The sequence below is a fragment of the Podarcis erhardii genome (assembly GCF_964252035.2).
Source record: "Podarcis erhardii genome assembly, chromosome: 1".
Lineage (NCBI taxonomy): Eukaryota > Metazoa > Chordata > Lepidosauria > Squamata > Lacertidae > Podarcis > Podarcis erhardii.
In genome coordinates, this window is record NC_138497.1 from 46,797,779 (window position 1) to 46,810,399 (window position 12,621).

General features: G+C 42.5%; 1 protein-coding gene across 5 annotated transcripts in view; it reads right to left on the minus strand.

Moving 5' to 3' along the window:
- The window catches only part of RGS6 (regulator of G protein signaling 6), a 218,374-nt gene that overhangs the window by 42,639 nt on the left and 163,114 nt on the right, over nucleotides 1-12,621 (minus strand). For all 5 annotated transcript variants that reach the window (XR_014161494.1, XR_014161495.1, XM_081881775.1 and 2 more), the window contains exons 8-14: nucleotides 12,300-12,376; nucleotides 9,113-9,194; nucleotides 8,414-8,488; nucleotides 7,028-7,126; nucleotides 6,457-6,518; nucleotides 2,079-2,189; nucleotides 871-996 (exon numbers count right to left, since the gene is read on the minus strand). Coding sequence is in view for 3 of the 5 variants with exons in the window: in XM_081881775.1 (XP_081737901.1) it covers nucleotides 871-996; nucleotides 2,079-2,189; nucleotides 6,457-6,518; nucleotides 7,028-7,126; nucleotides 8,414-8,488; nucleotides 9,113-9,194; nucleotides 12,300-12,376 (632 nt within the window). In the remaining 2 variants the exon portion in view is untranslated. The remainder of the gene's footprint in view (nucleotides 1-870; nucleotides 997-2,078; nucleotides 2,190-6,456; nucleotides 6,519-7,027; nucleotides 7,127-8,413; nucleotides 8,489-9,112; nucleotides 9,195-12,299; nucleotides 12,377-12,621) is intronic.

The following is a 12,621-nucleotide window of genomic DNA, read 5'->3' on the forward strand; positions in this document are numbered from 1 at the left end:
GAAAGGAGAATGTTAGCTGCTTTGAGACTCCTTAAAGGGAGTGAAAGGCAGGATATCAAATCCAAACTCTTCTTCAAGATGTCTGTTGCAGAACTACGAGCATCTAATGTAGCGGTTCTGAAACTAGTCTTTAGCTGTAGCTGCAGGAGCGGTCACAGAACAGTGTTCTCAAGGTGCTGCCACATCCTTTATCAATAAATAAAGCAAAGCTATGCTTCAGTGGCCTTATGTGACGTCCCAGAAAACATTGCTTAGTAATAAGGCCTGTTCTGTTCTCTTTGTAAATTAGCTCACTCAGTAACACTGATTCAAAATCTGACCCCGTTTGACACAAGCATATAAATGTATTATCAGAACCTACTAACAAAACTGTCTGTTAAACACTAGATGGGGTCTCAGATCTCTGTCCAGAGACTGTTCCTGCCCCCTTTGAAAACGATGAGGCATGTGAGTTTGCATGTAATGCTAAGCAAATGAATGACTGACGGATTGACACTGAGCTGTCACTGCAGCTTGTGTTTGTTATGATGATAACAGGGTGACAGGGATCGCTCACGTTTAGCTTTTGCCTTGCATCATAACTAATTTTAGTCCAACATATATGGAAAATTAACCTTCTAGAGGGAATTGTAGATTTCTATCAAAATCCAACCAGCATGCCTTTTAACAAAGATTTTGGCAAATTCCTTAGTAGTACCTTAAGGGTACCTTTTAGATACAGACTAGCACTGCTGTCATGCTAATTTATAGCATTCCACACAGGAGTCCAATTCCCACATTCCTTGCTCTTGACATGAGTGAACTTTTCCGCTGAGCAAGTACTGCAACCTTTGGAGCACTAAATCTTTAGTGTATCTGAAGGGTCTTTACCTGAGGTTTTCAGAACTGAATTCCGATTCCAGAAACCGAAGAAACTGGTCACGCCCAACGGGATCTTTCAACACCTCATCTATAGAGAAGCCCCATCTTTTGACCCGGTGCTGAGAAGGCTCCTTGCTATTCAAAGGATAGAAAGATAAGGATCAGCCAGGGTTTCTTTTTCGAGTCTCCCAATGTATATTTTTCTGTGACAGCTTAATTCAAAATGCTCATTAGTGAGCCTGTAGTGATAATTTAAATTAAAGGGGGACACACACATCCTTTGGACTTCAAAGAGTAGAGAATTCTGTATGTATGAAAACAGATGATTTGTTACCTTGTCAAAATGTCAGAAAAAGATAAGCTAGGTAGTACTCTGCTTGTGGATACAAAGCTGATATCAGAGAGAAACACTTGCTTATAATTTGAAGAAATCCACTCTGTAGCCCAAGAGAGGAAAATGTCAACCTGCAATATTTGGGGTGAGTTATGATTTTCTGGGGAGGGAGGGGGCATAATTTCCTATTCAGTATCTGTTTTATGTATTGAAAGGAGAATCTGATAATGATAAGCATGCAGCCGTATTCTTTTCCTCAGAAGGGTCTCTTACTCTAATAAATTTCTTATCTCAGAAAATAAGAAATTAATGATATATTTAATGACAAGTTTGAGGGAGCCCACAAAATCCCTCTTCTGGGGTTGTATGCAGCCTGAGACAGAAAAGTTAACTACCCTTATTTTAAATTCAAATAATGACATCCAGTATAACAGATGGGATACAATAAGGGACAAAGGAATCTATAAAGAGGAGGAGAAGCAAATTTAGGTACCAATTCTTAAATAATGTTAGATAACTGGGCAGGGACCCTCCTTTGTAAATAAACCATCCTGTTCATAGATAGTGCTATATAAATAATAATAATTGTTACAATGACTATTAGGATTTTGGGAGTCAGTTCTGGGAAGAGAGGAGCCAGCCAGCAGCTGTTCTCTGCAAGGCCTTGCCATCTCACCTCTCCCTCTGTTATAGGCAGGTGTCAATCCTTTACATCAAGATAATGCAAACTGTGCAGCCAAAAGAGCTCTGCAATGTTTTATCTTTGAAAGTTTCACTTTCAAAAGCATGAATGTAGGTTGTAAACAGCTTTGAGACCCCCCCCAAAAAATATAAAGCTGTATAGAAATAATAGTAAGAAGTGTGAAAAATATTAATTTCTTACCTTGTTTCTAAGTCCCAAAATACAGCGTCATCATTTATCCAGGGATTGGAAGGTTCAGCAGGAGTTATAAAAGGGTCATAGTCAATGTACTGATCTGAATAAGTAATTAAACTGTAACAAGAGAAAATAAAAGAAAATATACAGAGATGAGAGCTGTGTGTATAACTTCATTAAATATTACATATATTGCCATTTTTAAAAAGTACATTAATCTGAAAAGTATTCATTATTTACCCATGCACTGCACAAATGTCAGTAAAAAGGCTGGTTCCTATAGGATACATAGTCTATGCCAAAATGTTTGTCTTCCAATAGATGTTACAAAACAAATAATGCTACCTTGCATTATCTAAGTTCATAGGAATGTAACTTTTGTTTCCATTCCTTAAAAAAAAGAAGTGGTTAGGCCATGGGTAGGCAAACTAATGCCCGGGGGCCAGATCTGGCCCAATCGCCTTCTAAATCTGGCTTGCGAATGGTCCGGGAATCAACGTGTTTTTACACGAGTAGAATGTGTCCTTTTATTTAAAATGCATCTCTGGGTTATTTGTGGGGTATAGGTTCATTCCCCCCCCCAAAAAAAATATAGTCCAGCCCCCCCAAGGTCTGAGGGACAGTGGACTGGCCCCCTGCTGAAAAAGTTTGCTGACCCCTGAGTTAGGCAGATGATTGTTTTTGATCAAAAACAAAGTAGCTAACTAGATATAGTGTACCGGACAAAAGCAAGCCCCCATTAACTTCTATTGGACAGAGCTAAGCATTGATTTCAACAGAAAATTAACTGGTGCTTTGTCCAATAGATGTCAATGGGGGATGTTAAACACTAAAGTTTTGTAGACTTGTGCGCATTGGTTTCTAGTGTCCCGCTTAATATAATAATTGCATCAACAAGATATATCATTTTAGTTTTTCCCCGCAAATGCTCCATTCACTGTGCATACTTTGAGTAGTTGTATTGCTTTCATTTCGTCTTCGTAAGGCAAGTCAACATTTTTTGCCAGATTATTGCTCAGGTGAATATTGATGGGCACATAGCTGGGATTTGCAGCCAGCAGCAGAGCAAGCCTATTGGGTGCCTGGGGCAGCGTGTGTACCCTACACCCGGGGGCGGGGCCAGCTGTCCGTGGGGCGGGGCCAACTGGGGCAGGACGCTCCACGGGGCCTCTGAGGAGTCTGCCTGCCTCCTCCCACTCAACCGCCCTACAGCTGAGCGGGAGGCAATGGCCGGACTGTTTGGGGCAGCGCGGAGCCTGCAGGTGCCCAAGCCACCACATCACTCCCAGGAGAGACATGTGGCTTGGGTGTGCTGCAGGCCCCACGGTGAGTGCCACCCAGCATTTTGTCACCCCCCTCAGTGGTGACACCCCATGCAGCCCGCCCCCACCGCCCCCTTCCCCCACCCGTTTGCAGCACCCACATGTGAACACCGGCATTTACTAAAACGGCATTTAAGACTGTGCACGGACTGTAGCTAAGAATAAGAATCAAGAATCAAACTGTCGCAATGGAGAATAGTCTAGGTTCCAAACACTGGCCAATTGTTCACTTTAATTCTTCTTACCCAGGCTATATCACTTGCCTGTGTGTGTGTGTGTGTGTGTTAATGAGAAATGGTGGAGCTGGAGGTGTGGAGCTCTTTTTCCCTTCAGCCTGTCACAGGAAGGTTGTTGTTATTTCACAAGGCATTACAATCACACCATTTCGTAACAAAATGCAGGTTCTACCAATAAAGCCTCGGGGTCCTTAGTCCCTCCCTGTCTTATCTTATTTCATTAATAACGTTTCATGACCACCATGGATCAGTAGCTGGAGGAAGGAAAAGCCTCAATTTTCACAGTAACTGAAGCATTGGGGGGGGGGGGAGGAGAGAGATTTCTATTAAAAAAAATCAATTGGGGACTATAGTTTCTGAAATTCAAATGTTTTCCAATGAAACTGCGGGCACCACAAGGAGTTAAAAATAATGTGGGTTGCAGTTCAAGCTGTTTACTTCAGAGCCATTTCATGGAATTTGATGAGCCTATTATCGAGTGGCTGTGAATCGCACCGGGCAAATTGTAAAGTCAGCCTTGGTTTTGCAGAGACATGAAAAGTAAGGGATGAAAGGAAGGAAGGAAAACTGGATCCACTGAATATTTCAGGCATGTTCTGCAGCTGAACATTGCAGGCACTTTGCTTAGTGTTGGTGCAATGCTACATGGCGGATCTAGGAGCATGCAAGTCTGGGAAAGTCACCATCTACTTTCTCTGTGACTGCACAAGGAATTTCTTCCTTCTTCTCCCTGGTGAAAAACTTCCTCTGATGCTCCGCAACCCTGCTGAATGATACATAATCTCTTTCTGCACTAAACAGGAGCGCTGTTTATCTTTCGGCTTCCTCACCTTTTTTGCTGTATATCTGCGGTTCTAAATTTTGTGATTCTATACGTATTTTTTACGATACTCATGGCCTCTGGAAGACCGACAGAAAAGCTGTTTAAAATGGCATTTTGCATCCCAATCCCTAATAGCTACTGGAATTCAGGGCACACACACTCATAAATTGTGCAACTAGGACAGTATTCTGATTTGCTGACACTGCAATGTGCTTTTCTTTGTCTCCTTCTAGCCAAAGTCTCCTTTACTGCTAGTGCAAAATTTGTTTGGAGACTTCTAGGAGGGAAAATAGTCTTGGGAATTAATGCTGCACAGATAAAGAGAAAAGAAGCCCTCATGCGTTATGATCTGCTAATCTGCCACATTCCCAGCGGAAACAATAAGCTATTAAACTGTGGGTTCAGTCTGAAAGGCTACCGTACAACAACAATTCCATCGTAATCAACAAGTCTGGCCATGCTGAGCTCAGCATTTTATCCCAACTTTAAGGTCAAAGGATCTTGTTTGGGTTGGCTTTAAAACTACTTCATCCTAATTCACTCTTGCGAGCCTCTGACATGTAACACTAAATGATGCTTTAAAGCAATGCCTTGTGCTCACATGCTCCCCGCTCTCCTCCTCTGGTGCAGCTGAAAAGAGGAGATTGGAAGCTGCCACTTATTTTAAAGTAACCAGAGTCATCCTGGGCTCCCTTGAGAGGAAGAGCAAGATATAAACTTCATCAAGTAATAAACTGGAGGGAAATTTAGTAAGTTTAAATGTAATATTTACTTACTTAATTCTCAGGATTACACCCCATGATGCAGTTCTCCTTCCTGCAGGGTCAATGTCTCTGCTTAACAGAGTCACACAGCTGTTAAGTGGGAGGGTGTGATCCTGTACAGTGCCAGCAAACAGAGGGGGGCGTGGCGCACTACCGAGGGGGAGGGTGCGGTGCAGAGGGTGCCCTCCCAGGCGCAGGATAGCTGCTTGGGTGCTCAGAGCAGTGCGTGCACCCTGCAGCTGGGGGCGGAGTGAGCCGCCCATGGTGAACATTCAGCGCACCTCCCACCTGCGACTCCCAAGCCTCTTCCAAGCTGTCAAAATGAAGGAGGAAGGGGGGAATGCTGCCAGCAAAGCGGTGCAGCTCCCACCTTACCCCAATGGCTCAGGGTAGGGCTTGGGAGTCGCAGGCACACGCCAAATGTCACGCCTTCAGTGTGTGTGCCAGGGGCGGTCCGCCCCCACCGCCCCCTTCCTCTGCCAGGAATTGCTACTTCATGAGCGGCTTCCCTTAGTGGCTTTCCTACACCCCCACATAGAATAGATGGGCACTGGGGCTTACGGTTAATCCACATTAAACCAGAGTTTGCTGGTTTGGATGTAATGGGGGGGGGGGTGCCTCTGACTCAATACAAATCAGGGTCTTCATGCCAAAGTAGGTGTACAACAGGAGCAAGGGAGGGCAGCAGTCAAGGGAGAAATGCCCAGCTCAGGTGCTCATTCCTAGAGACGACATTAGTCTTGAATCATTTGATACATTTCCGAGCACAATTCAAAGTGTTGGTGCTGACCTTTAAAGTCCTAAACAGCCTCAGCCCAGTATACCTGAAGGAGCGTCTCCACCCACATCGTTCTGTCCGGACACTGAGGTCCAGCGCCGAGGGCCTTCTGGCAGTTCCCTCACTGTGAGAAGCCAGGTTACAGGGAACCAGGCAGAGGGCCTTCTCAGTAGTGGAGCCCTCCCTGTGGAACACCCTCCCACCAGATGTCAAAGAGAAAAACAACTACCAAAGTTTTAGAAGACATCTGAAGGCAGCCCTGTTTAGGGAAGCTTTTAATGTTTAATAGACTATTGTATTTTAATATTCTGCTAGAAGCCGCCCAGAGTGGCTGGGATGTAAATAATAGATGATGATGATGATGATGATGATGATGATGATGATCATTGAGAGGGGAAAACAGAACAGATAGTAAAACCATTACAACAACAATTATAACATATGTAAATGGGGAGTCTTACCTTTCTGCTACTTTAGACATTTTTAAACAGTGTCTGTCTATCTGCACATTCAGAAATGTTATCTGGCGGAAGAGAAATAAAACACCTCTTAATGCTTCAAATGACTTACACTGTAATATACTTAAAGATGTTGACTCCCAACCCAAACCTTCCTGACTATTCTGGTGAGCATTTGGAGGACCTTGTAAACCCAGGCTTCCCCGTTTGCTGAATTGTCAATGGCCATACATGACATGAATGGAGAAGTGCAATGGTCCAAGAAGGAACAAGTTGATTATAGGAAAGCAAGTGTCTGTGAAATAAACTGATTTGCTCTCAAAGAAATGTGTTTAGCACCAGGGGATCCCTGGTAGCTTACAGCAAACTACAACAGTACAAGAGATATAATTATAACTTTAAAAACTGGCAGATTATGACATACTCTAAACACATGTGTTTCCTTTTGAGGGAGAGGCAAGTTTCCAATTTCATATTTACTCAATATTCTGTCCTATTTATAGTAACATGGAAAGAGAAAAAGGGTGGAATATCTCCAAAAGGAACATGAGAAGTCACAGAGAAGATTCCTTACTTGCTTCCGGACATCATCTTTTGTTGTTTTCCGAGCTGGTTGGGAGGGCATATGTACAGGACTTTGGGACTGACTGTCTTCTGTAACTCCATATACTGACTGCAATGAACAGGTGAGAAACAGTATGGTAAGCATAATAATAATAATAATAATAATAATAATAATAATAATAATAAGTGGATTATGATTTTAAACACTAGAGTTGTTAATGGGTTTTAGGACAATTATACCTTCATCCCTTTCCTCTTCCTTTCCTTCCTCCCCTCCCCTCCATTGGTGGTCATTTCTATTTGACAGTAAATATCTCAGAGTATGGTCCTATCCTTTCACCCCCTAATTATTATGTTATTTCAGCCTTATTAAATCTCAGGTGCTTCTGACTACAACTCCCATCATCTCTGACCATCGGCTACATTGGCTGGAGCTAATGGGGTGGATAATCGAAAAGAAATAGAGGCCAACATATTGGGGAAGGTTGTCTTACGCTGTAAGCAGTCCTATATATAATGCTAAGCCATAAACAGCTTAGGCCCAAATATCTGAAAGACCACTTCCATCCCTACTGACTCTCTTGGGTGTTAACGTTCCACTATCCTCAGAAGTGCGAGGAATGGCAGCCTGAGAGTGACTTTTCTAACTTTAGGCATCCCCTGAATTGTGGAACTTCCTCCACACAGAGGTGCATCTAGCACAGGCATCCCCAAACGCGGCCCTCTAAGGAGTTTTGGGACTACAACTCCCATCATCCCTAGCTAACAGGACCAGTGGTCAGGGATGATGGGAGTTGTAGTCCCAAAACATCTGGAGGGCCGAGTTTGGAGATGCCTGAGCTAGCATTTCATTGCATAGCTTTTGTCACATCCTGAAAACACACCTCTTGACATACACTTGTCATTTAAGGTGTTTTTGTAGCACCAACCTCTTCTGTTTCTTTAATCTATAGTATGCAGCTTTCACCTAGAAAGGCTTTATTTGTTTTTATGATTGGAGATAAACTGTTTTAATTACTTTACTTTTTTAAAATTTATATGATTATATTGCTCTGAGCCACATCGGGACCTTACAATGAAGGTAGAAATCTGATAAATAAATAAAAGAAGTAATCAGGTCTACATGTTATGTTGTATGATTCTTCACAACTGGTACACACAATTTATCTACCTCTAGTAAAAGGCGAAAGATTTATATGATCTGAGGTGAAACCAGAGTATTCACAATTTATTTACCTCAATGAAACTGAAAAGCAACTTAAATGTATGTATCTTTGGCATGGCCACGTGCCTCCTGCTATATAACAAAAACATCCCATGAAACTCTGATATTCTTATTGTAAAGGTATGGCATAATTTAACGTTAACTTTTTTGAGGCGGGGGGAGGAATCTTGCCTTTTTGACCCTCTGTGGATTTTTCATACGCCGACACTTTCTGATGTCCATCTCTGTTGTGTTCACGCAGCCTGGCTGAAAAACACACATTTATGAGATTACTGGCTGCGTTTAATTTCCATACTGTCCCTGCTTTCTAAAAACCAGTAATTTCAAAATATGAGCCACATAGCCAAAATTACTGTCCTTTATTTAAAGTGCCATTATTAAAAACAGGAGCTGTTCTAATGCAGGGACAGGGAACCTGCTGCCCTCCAAATATTACTGAACTTTCAACAGCCCTAGGAAGCATGATGGGTGAACAGGCACAATATGAGCTGCAGTTCCAACAACTTCTGGAGGGCCAAAAGTTCCTCATCTCTGCTTTTAAAGTCTCAAAAGGCCACTATGAGGTACAATCCAGGACGAATTAGCTGCAACTGAATTCAATTTCATACATTGCCAGTGGCACTGCTCTCCTTTGTGCGGTGAAATGCTTCTGCCCCCCCCCCCCACTCTTCCCAGTGGGAAGATTCATGCTCTCTGATGCAAAAAGTGAGCTCTGAAGGGGCTTTAATCTACAGAATTGTGCAAATTCTTCCATACTATAGGAAACAGGATAAAATAAAGAAAACATGAAAGCTCACACAATATCTATGTGTGAAAACAAAATAGAACATGTCATCGGAGTGTATAGCAGCAACAAATAATTTAACTTACCACTGGCCTATGGACATCCCAGAAGGCTCTTTCTTGACTATCCAAAATTTTCCTTTCTGTTTTATCCTTTTTTCTGTCAATTCTAAAACAAACCACAAGAAAATCACAAAAGTTTGATTGGGGTTTGTATGAGAATCTAGATTAAGCTTTAGTGTGGTGTTTTGACTGATTGGATTTTAGGGTCTATTGAATAACCTTCGGAACATTACAAACACAATTGCTATATAGAAAAGCAAAGGCAGAATACAAATGCAATGTAATATTAAGTACCCACAACAGCTCATAAAATCCTCCACAAGGACAATCCCACAATGAAATCAGTCCACAATTTCACTAGTTGGAGTTAGCAAAGGGCAGAGATGGGGAACCTCTGGCCCTCCAGATGTTGTTGGACTCCCAACACCCACCAACCCCGGTCAATGGTCAGGGATGAGAAGATGGAGTCCAACAACATCTGGAGGGCCAAATGCTCTCCACCCTGGGCCAAAACTCTTGTCTTCCCCAAGGTTTATTGAACTCAACAAGGCATGTATAGGATTGTGAGGCTAATTTGTTAGACTTGATAGTCGGATTAGAAAGGCTTTGCAGGAATGCTGTTGTCGCTAACTCTGCACCAAAAACATGGTGCTCACTGCATCCTGTTGGGTGGACTTGTATGTGCATTATTGTCAGGAGCGAGCCAGCAGTAAATCACACCGTGCAACTTGGAGTTAACTCTTTATTAGCAAATAACGAGATCAGCAAAGAAGTTTCAGGCCTAATGACCACAGCAACTCATCTCTGGTAGTTCTTGCCTCCATGAAGCAGTTGTTCCCCAGCTGGCTCATCCCCACATTCCTCTGCATCCAACCAGTCCATGAGAACTATACTACAAGTCCTCTCTGTGGTTTCAAGAGGCAATTGCCATATTTCCTTTCACATAGCAGAGAGCATGCCTTGAAACCAAGACACGAATTTATTCCTTAGCAGCAAGCAAAAATATATGGGGGCTACATTCACCCTACCTTTAGAATAACATGGGGGCAGAAAGCAGTTAAGCATACATAATGCCTAAATGAATTTTGCGGGAGGCCATTTACATATCACCAAAAAGGAGCACACAAAATTGCACAAAACTGGCATGTCCTGATTTACATCTGGTAGGTGCAAACTTAGAAATAATTGCTATAATTTAAACAGAAATACATTACACCATAGTGGTTAAGTCTGTGCCCAGGTGACTTGTTTGCCTGCTCAATCTGCTGCCTAAGTGGTAACAGCTGATGGTCAATTTCAAGGTCTCTGCTCTCTCTTCTGATGGATCCTTACCTTTCAACCAGACCTGGACCAGATAGATATTCAAAGAAAGGACCTCAAATAGAGGACTGTCCTCTGTAAAGCGGGGCACATGGCCACCCACTGGCAGGGCTCCATTACACCTGTGTTTGTCATTCAAATGCAGCCCAGTTATGAACTAAGCTTTTTGCGCCCCCCCGCCCATGTTGACAACTGCCAGAAGGGAAATACAGAGTAAGTAATGACATGGTAGGCACAACTGTTAAACCTAAGTACTTAATATTAGGCACATAAATCTAACAGTCTTAGCAGCAAGAGTTTAATGATGAGCATCCACACTTATCGCTGCGGTTGACACTGACTAATGTGGCTCATTTAATGTTGCCTGCGGCTTTGGGAATACCCCACGGATGGGGGTAGAAGCCTCTGTCATAGCAGACAGGCCTTCAAATGAAGGTGGCCAGGAACAGGCAAAACAAACACCCTCTATTCCAGTTTCTGCTCAAGTATGCTCAAGTATGTAGGGATGGCAAAAAAAAAAGTGAAGAGGATCAGAGAAGGCAAGAGTCAAATGAAGTTTTAAAACCTTTCCCGTATTAATAAGACAAATTGCAGCAAGTGACAAAAGTAGCTTATTTAATTATGATTAGCCTTGAAGTTCTTCACACCACACTGGGACTATAAGGTTTAATCGGGAGATTAAGCAACTGACAGGGAATATTCACACTTAGCTGGGAGTCTCACGGAACAACAGGACTTACTTCTGAGAAGACATGCACAAGGTTGTGCTGTAAGAGTTCAGTGGATTAACTGGTGGAGCCCAATTTTAACTGGCAAGAATGGAGGTTAAGGGCAAACGTTTATTTCGGGTTTGTGGGTGGTTGTGGGTGTGTGTGCTATTTTTGTTTTGGTGTGTTAATATAATAGGGAATGGGGGGGAGATGGTGCTGTAATACAGACTGTGTGTTTTAATCTGTTTTTAGTTTGCTGCAAAATCTGTGTTTTTTCTAATGTTTTAAGCAGTTGCTCTTAACTTTTTTTTACCAATAATGTTATCTTTTTTATTCTCTTTTCAGGTTTTTCACAACCAAGCATAAATTTAATGAAATAAATAAATCCCCTCCAGCAAGGTGTGATCATTTTTGTCTACCAAATTGTAAGTTGACATGTTTATTGCAGAAGGCATCTTTATTTGTTTTCTCTTTTTTTGGAGGGGGCAGGGAGCTTCACCTTCAGACAAATTAATGTATTGTGGTTTTGAGAATATGCAAAATCACTGAAATGATTCATTGGTTCAACAGCAGGTGATGGCTCAATAGTCAACCATTTACAATGACAAATTAGGCTAATGCCATCATTCCCACCTGCCCTTTCCATGGACAAGCCATGCACAGGGTGATATCCAATGAGGGTCCCACCAGAGACAATTGGTGCGCACATGTGTGTTTATGCGCACACATGGTGGACTGCAGAGGAAGGAGAAGTCCCACTGAACAAGTGGAAATCTGCTTGTGCGGCACTGGGTATCACCCATAGAAAATATGGGTGATGTTTATGTTTGTTTTATTAAATTTATATACTGCTCTTCATCCAAAGACAGCATTTTTGGGGGAGGGGGAAGGGGGAAGAGTCAACCATATGAAGACCACATAATTGTGCCAAGAATCATCATGCCAGAGCTGCACATGTCTGGTGGTTGATGCCATCAATGGAGAGGTTCTCCTTGTGAATGGAGCCAGATATGCAGTGAAGGAATGTTAACTGTTCAGATCCTGAACAGAATGTAGCATCTTTCAGTTCCCTCCACTTTGCAGAGGAGAAGGGAAACGTACCCTTGAGACCTAAGCTTTAAGAAGGAATGGTTAGCCTTAACACATTCTCTCCCCAGAAGATTTGTTCACTTGGTACCTACTTCACTTGAGCTTCAGCTTGCATAAAGATGAATTCCCACTTCCTTGCAAAAGCTCTCTGGAGTCTTGCCAAGTTTTCCTAAACGAGAGAGGAAGATGAGGTGAGCCACCAATTATACCAACCCGTGCTCAAAATGAACCTCTCATTATAACGTCAGTCACGTGTATCTGCAAAGCCGGACAGTCACAAAGCAATGGCGGCGGCAGTTGAAATGACAAGAATGGAAATTGCATTGAGCATAAAAGGAGTAAAGAACAGAACACAATACCTTGAGTTGTAGCAGGGCATGAAACCACCTTTCTTGTATTACTGGTGTGCACCCC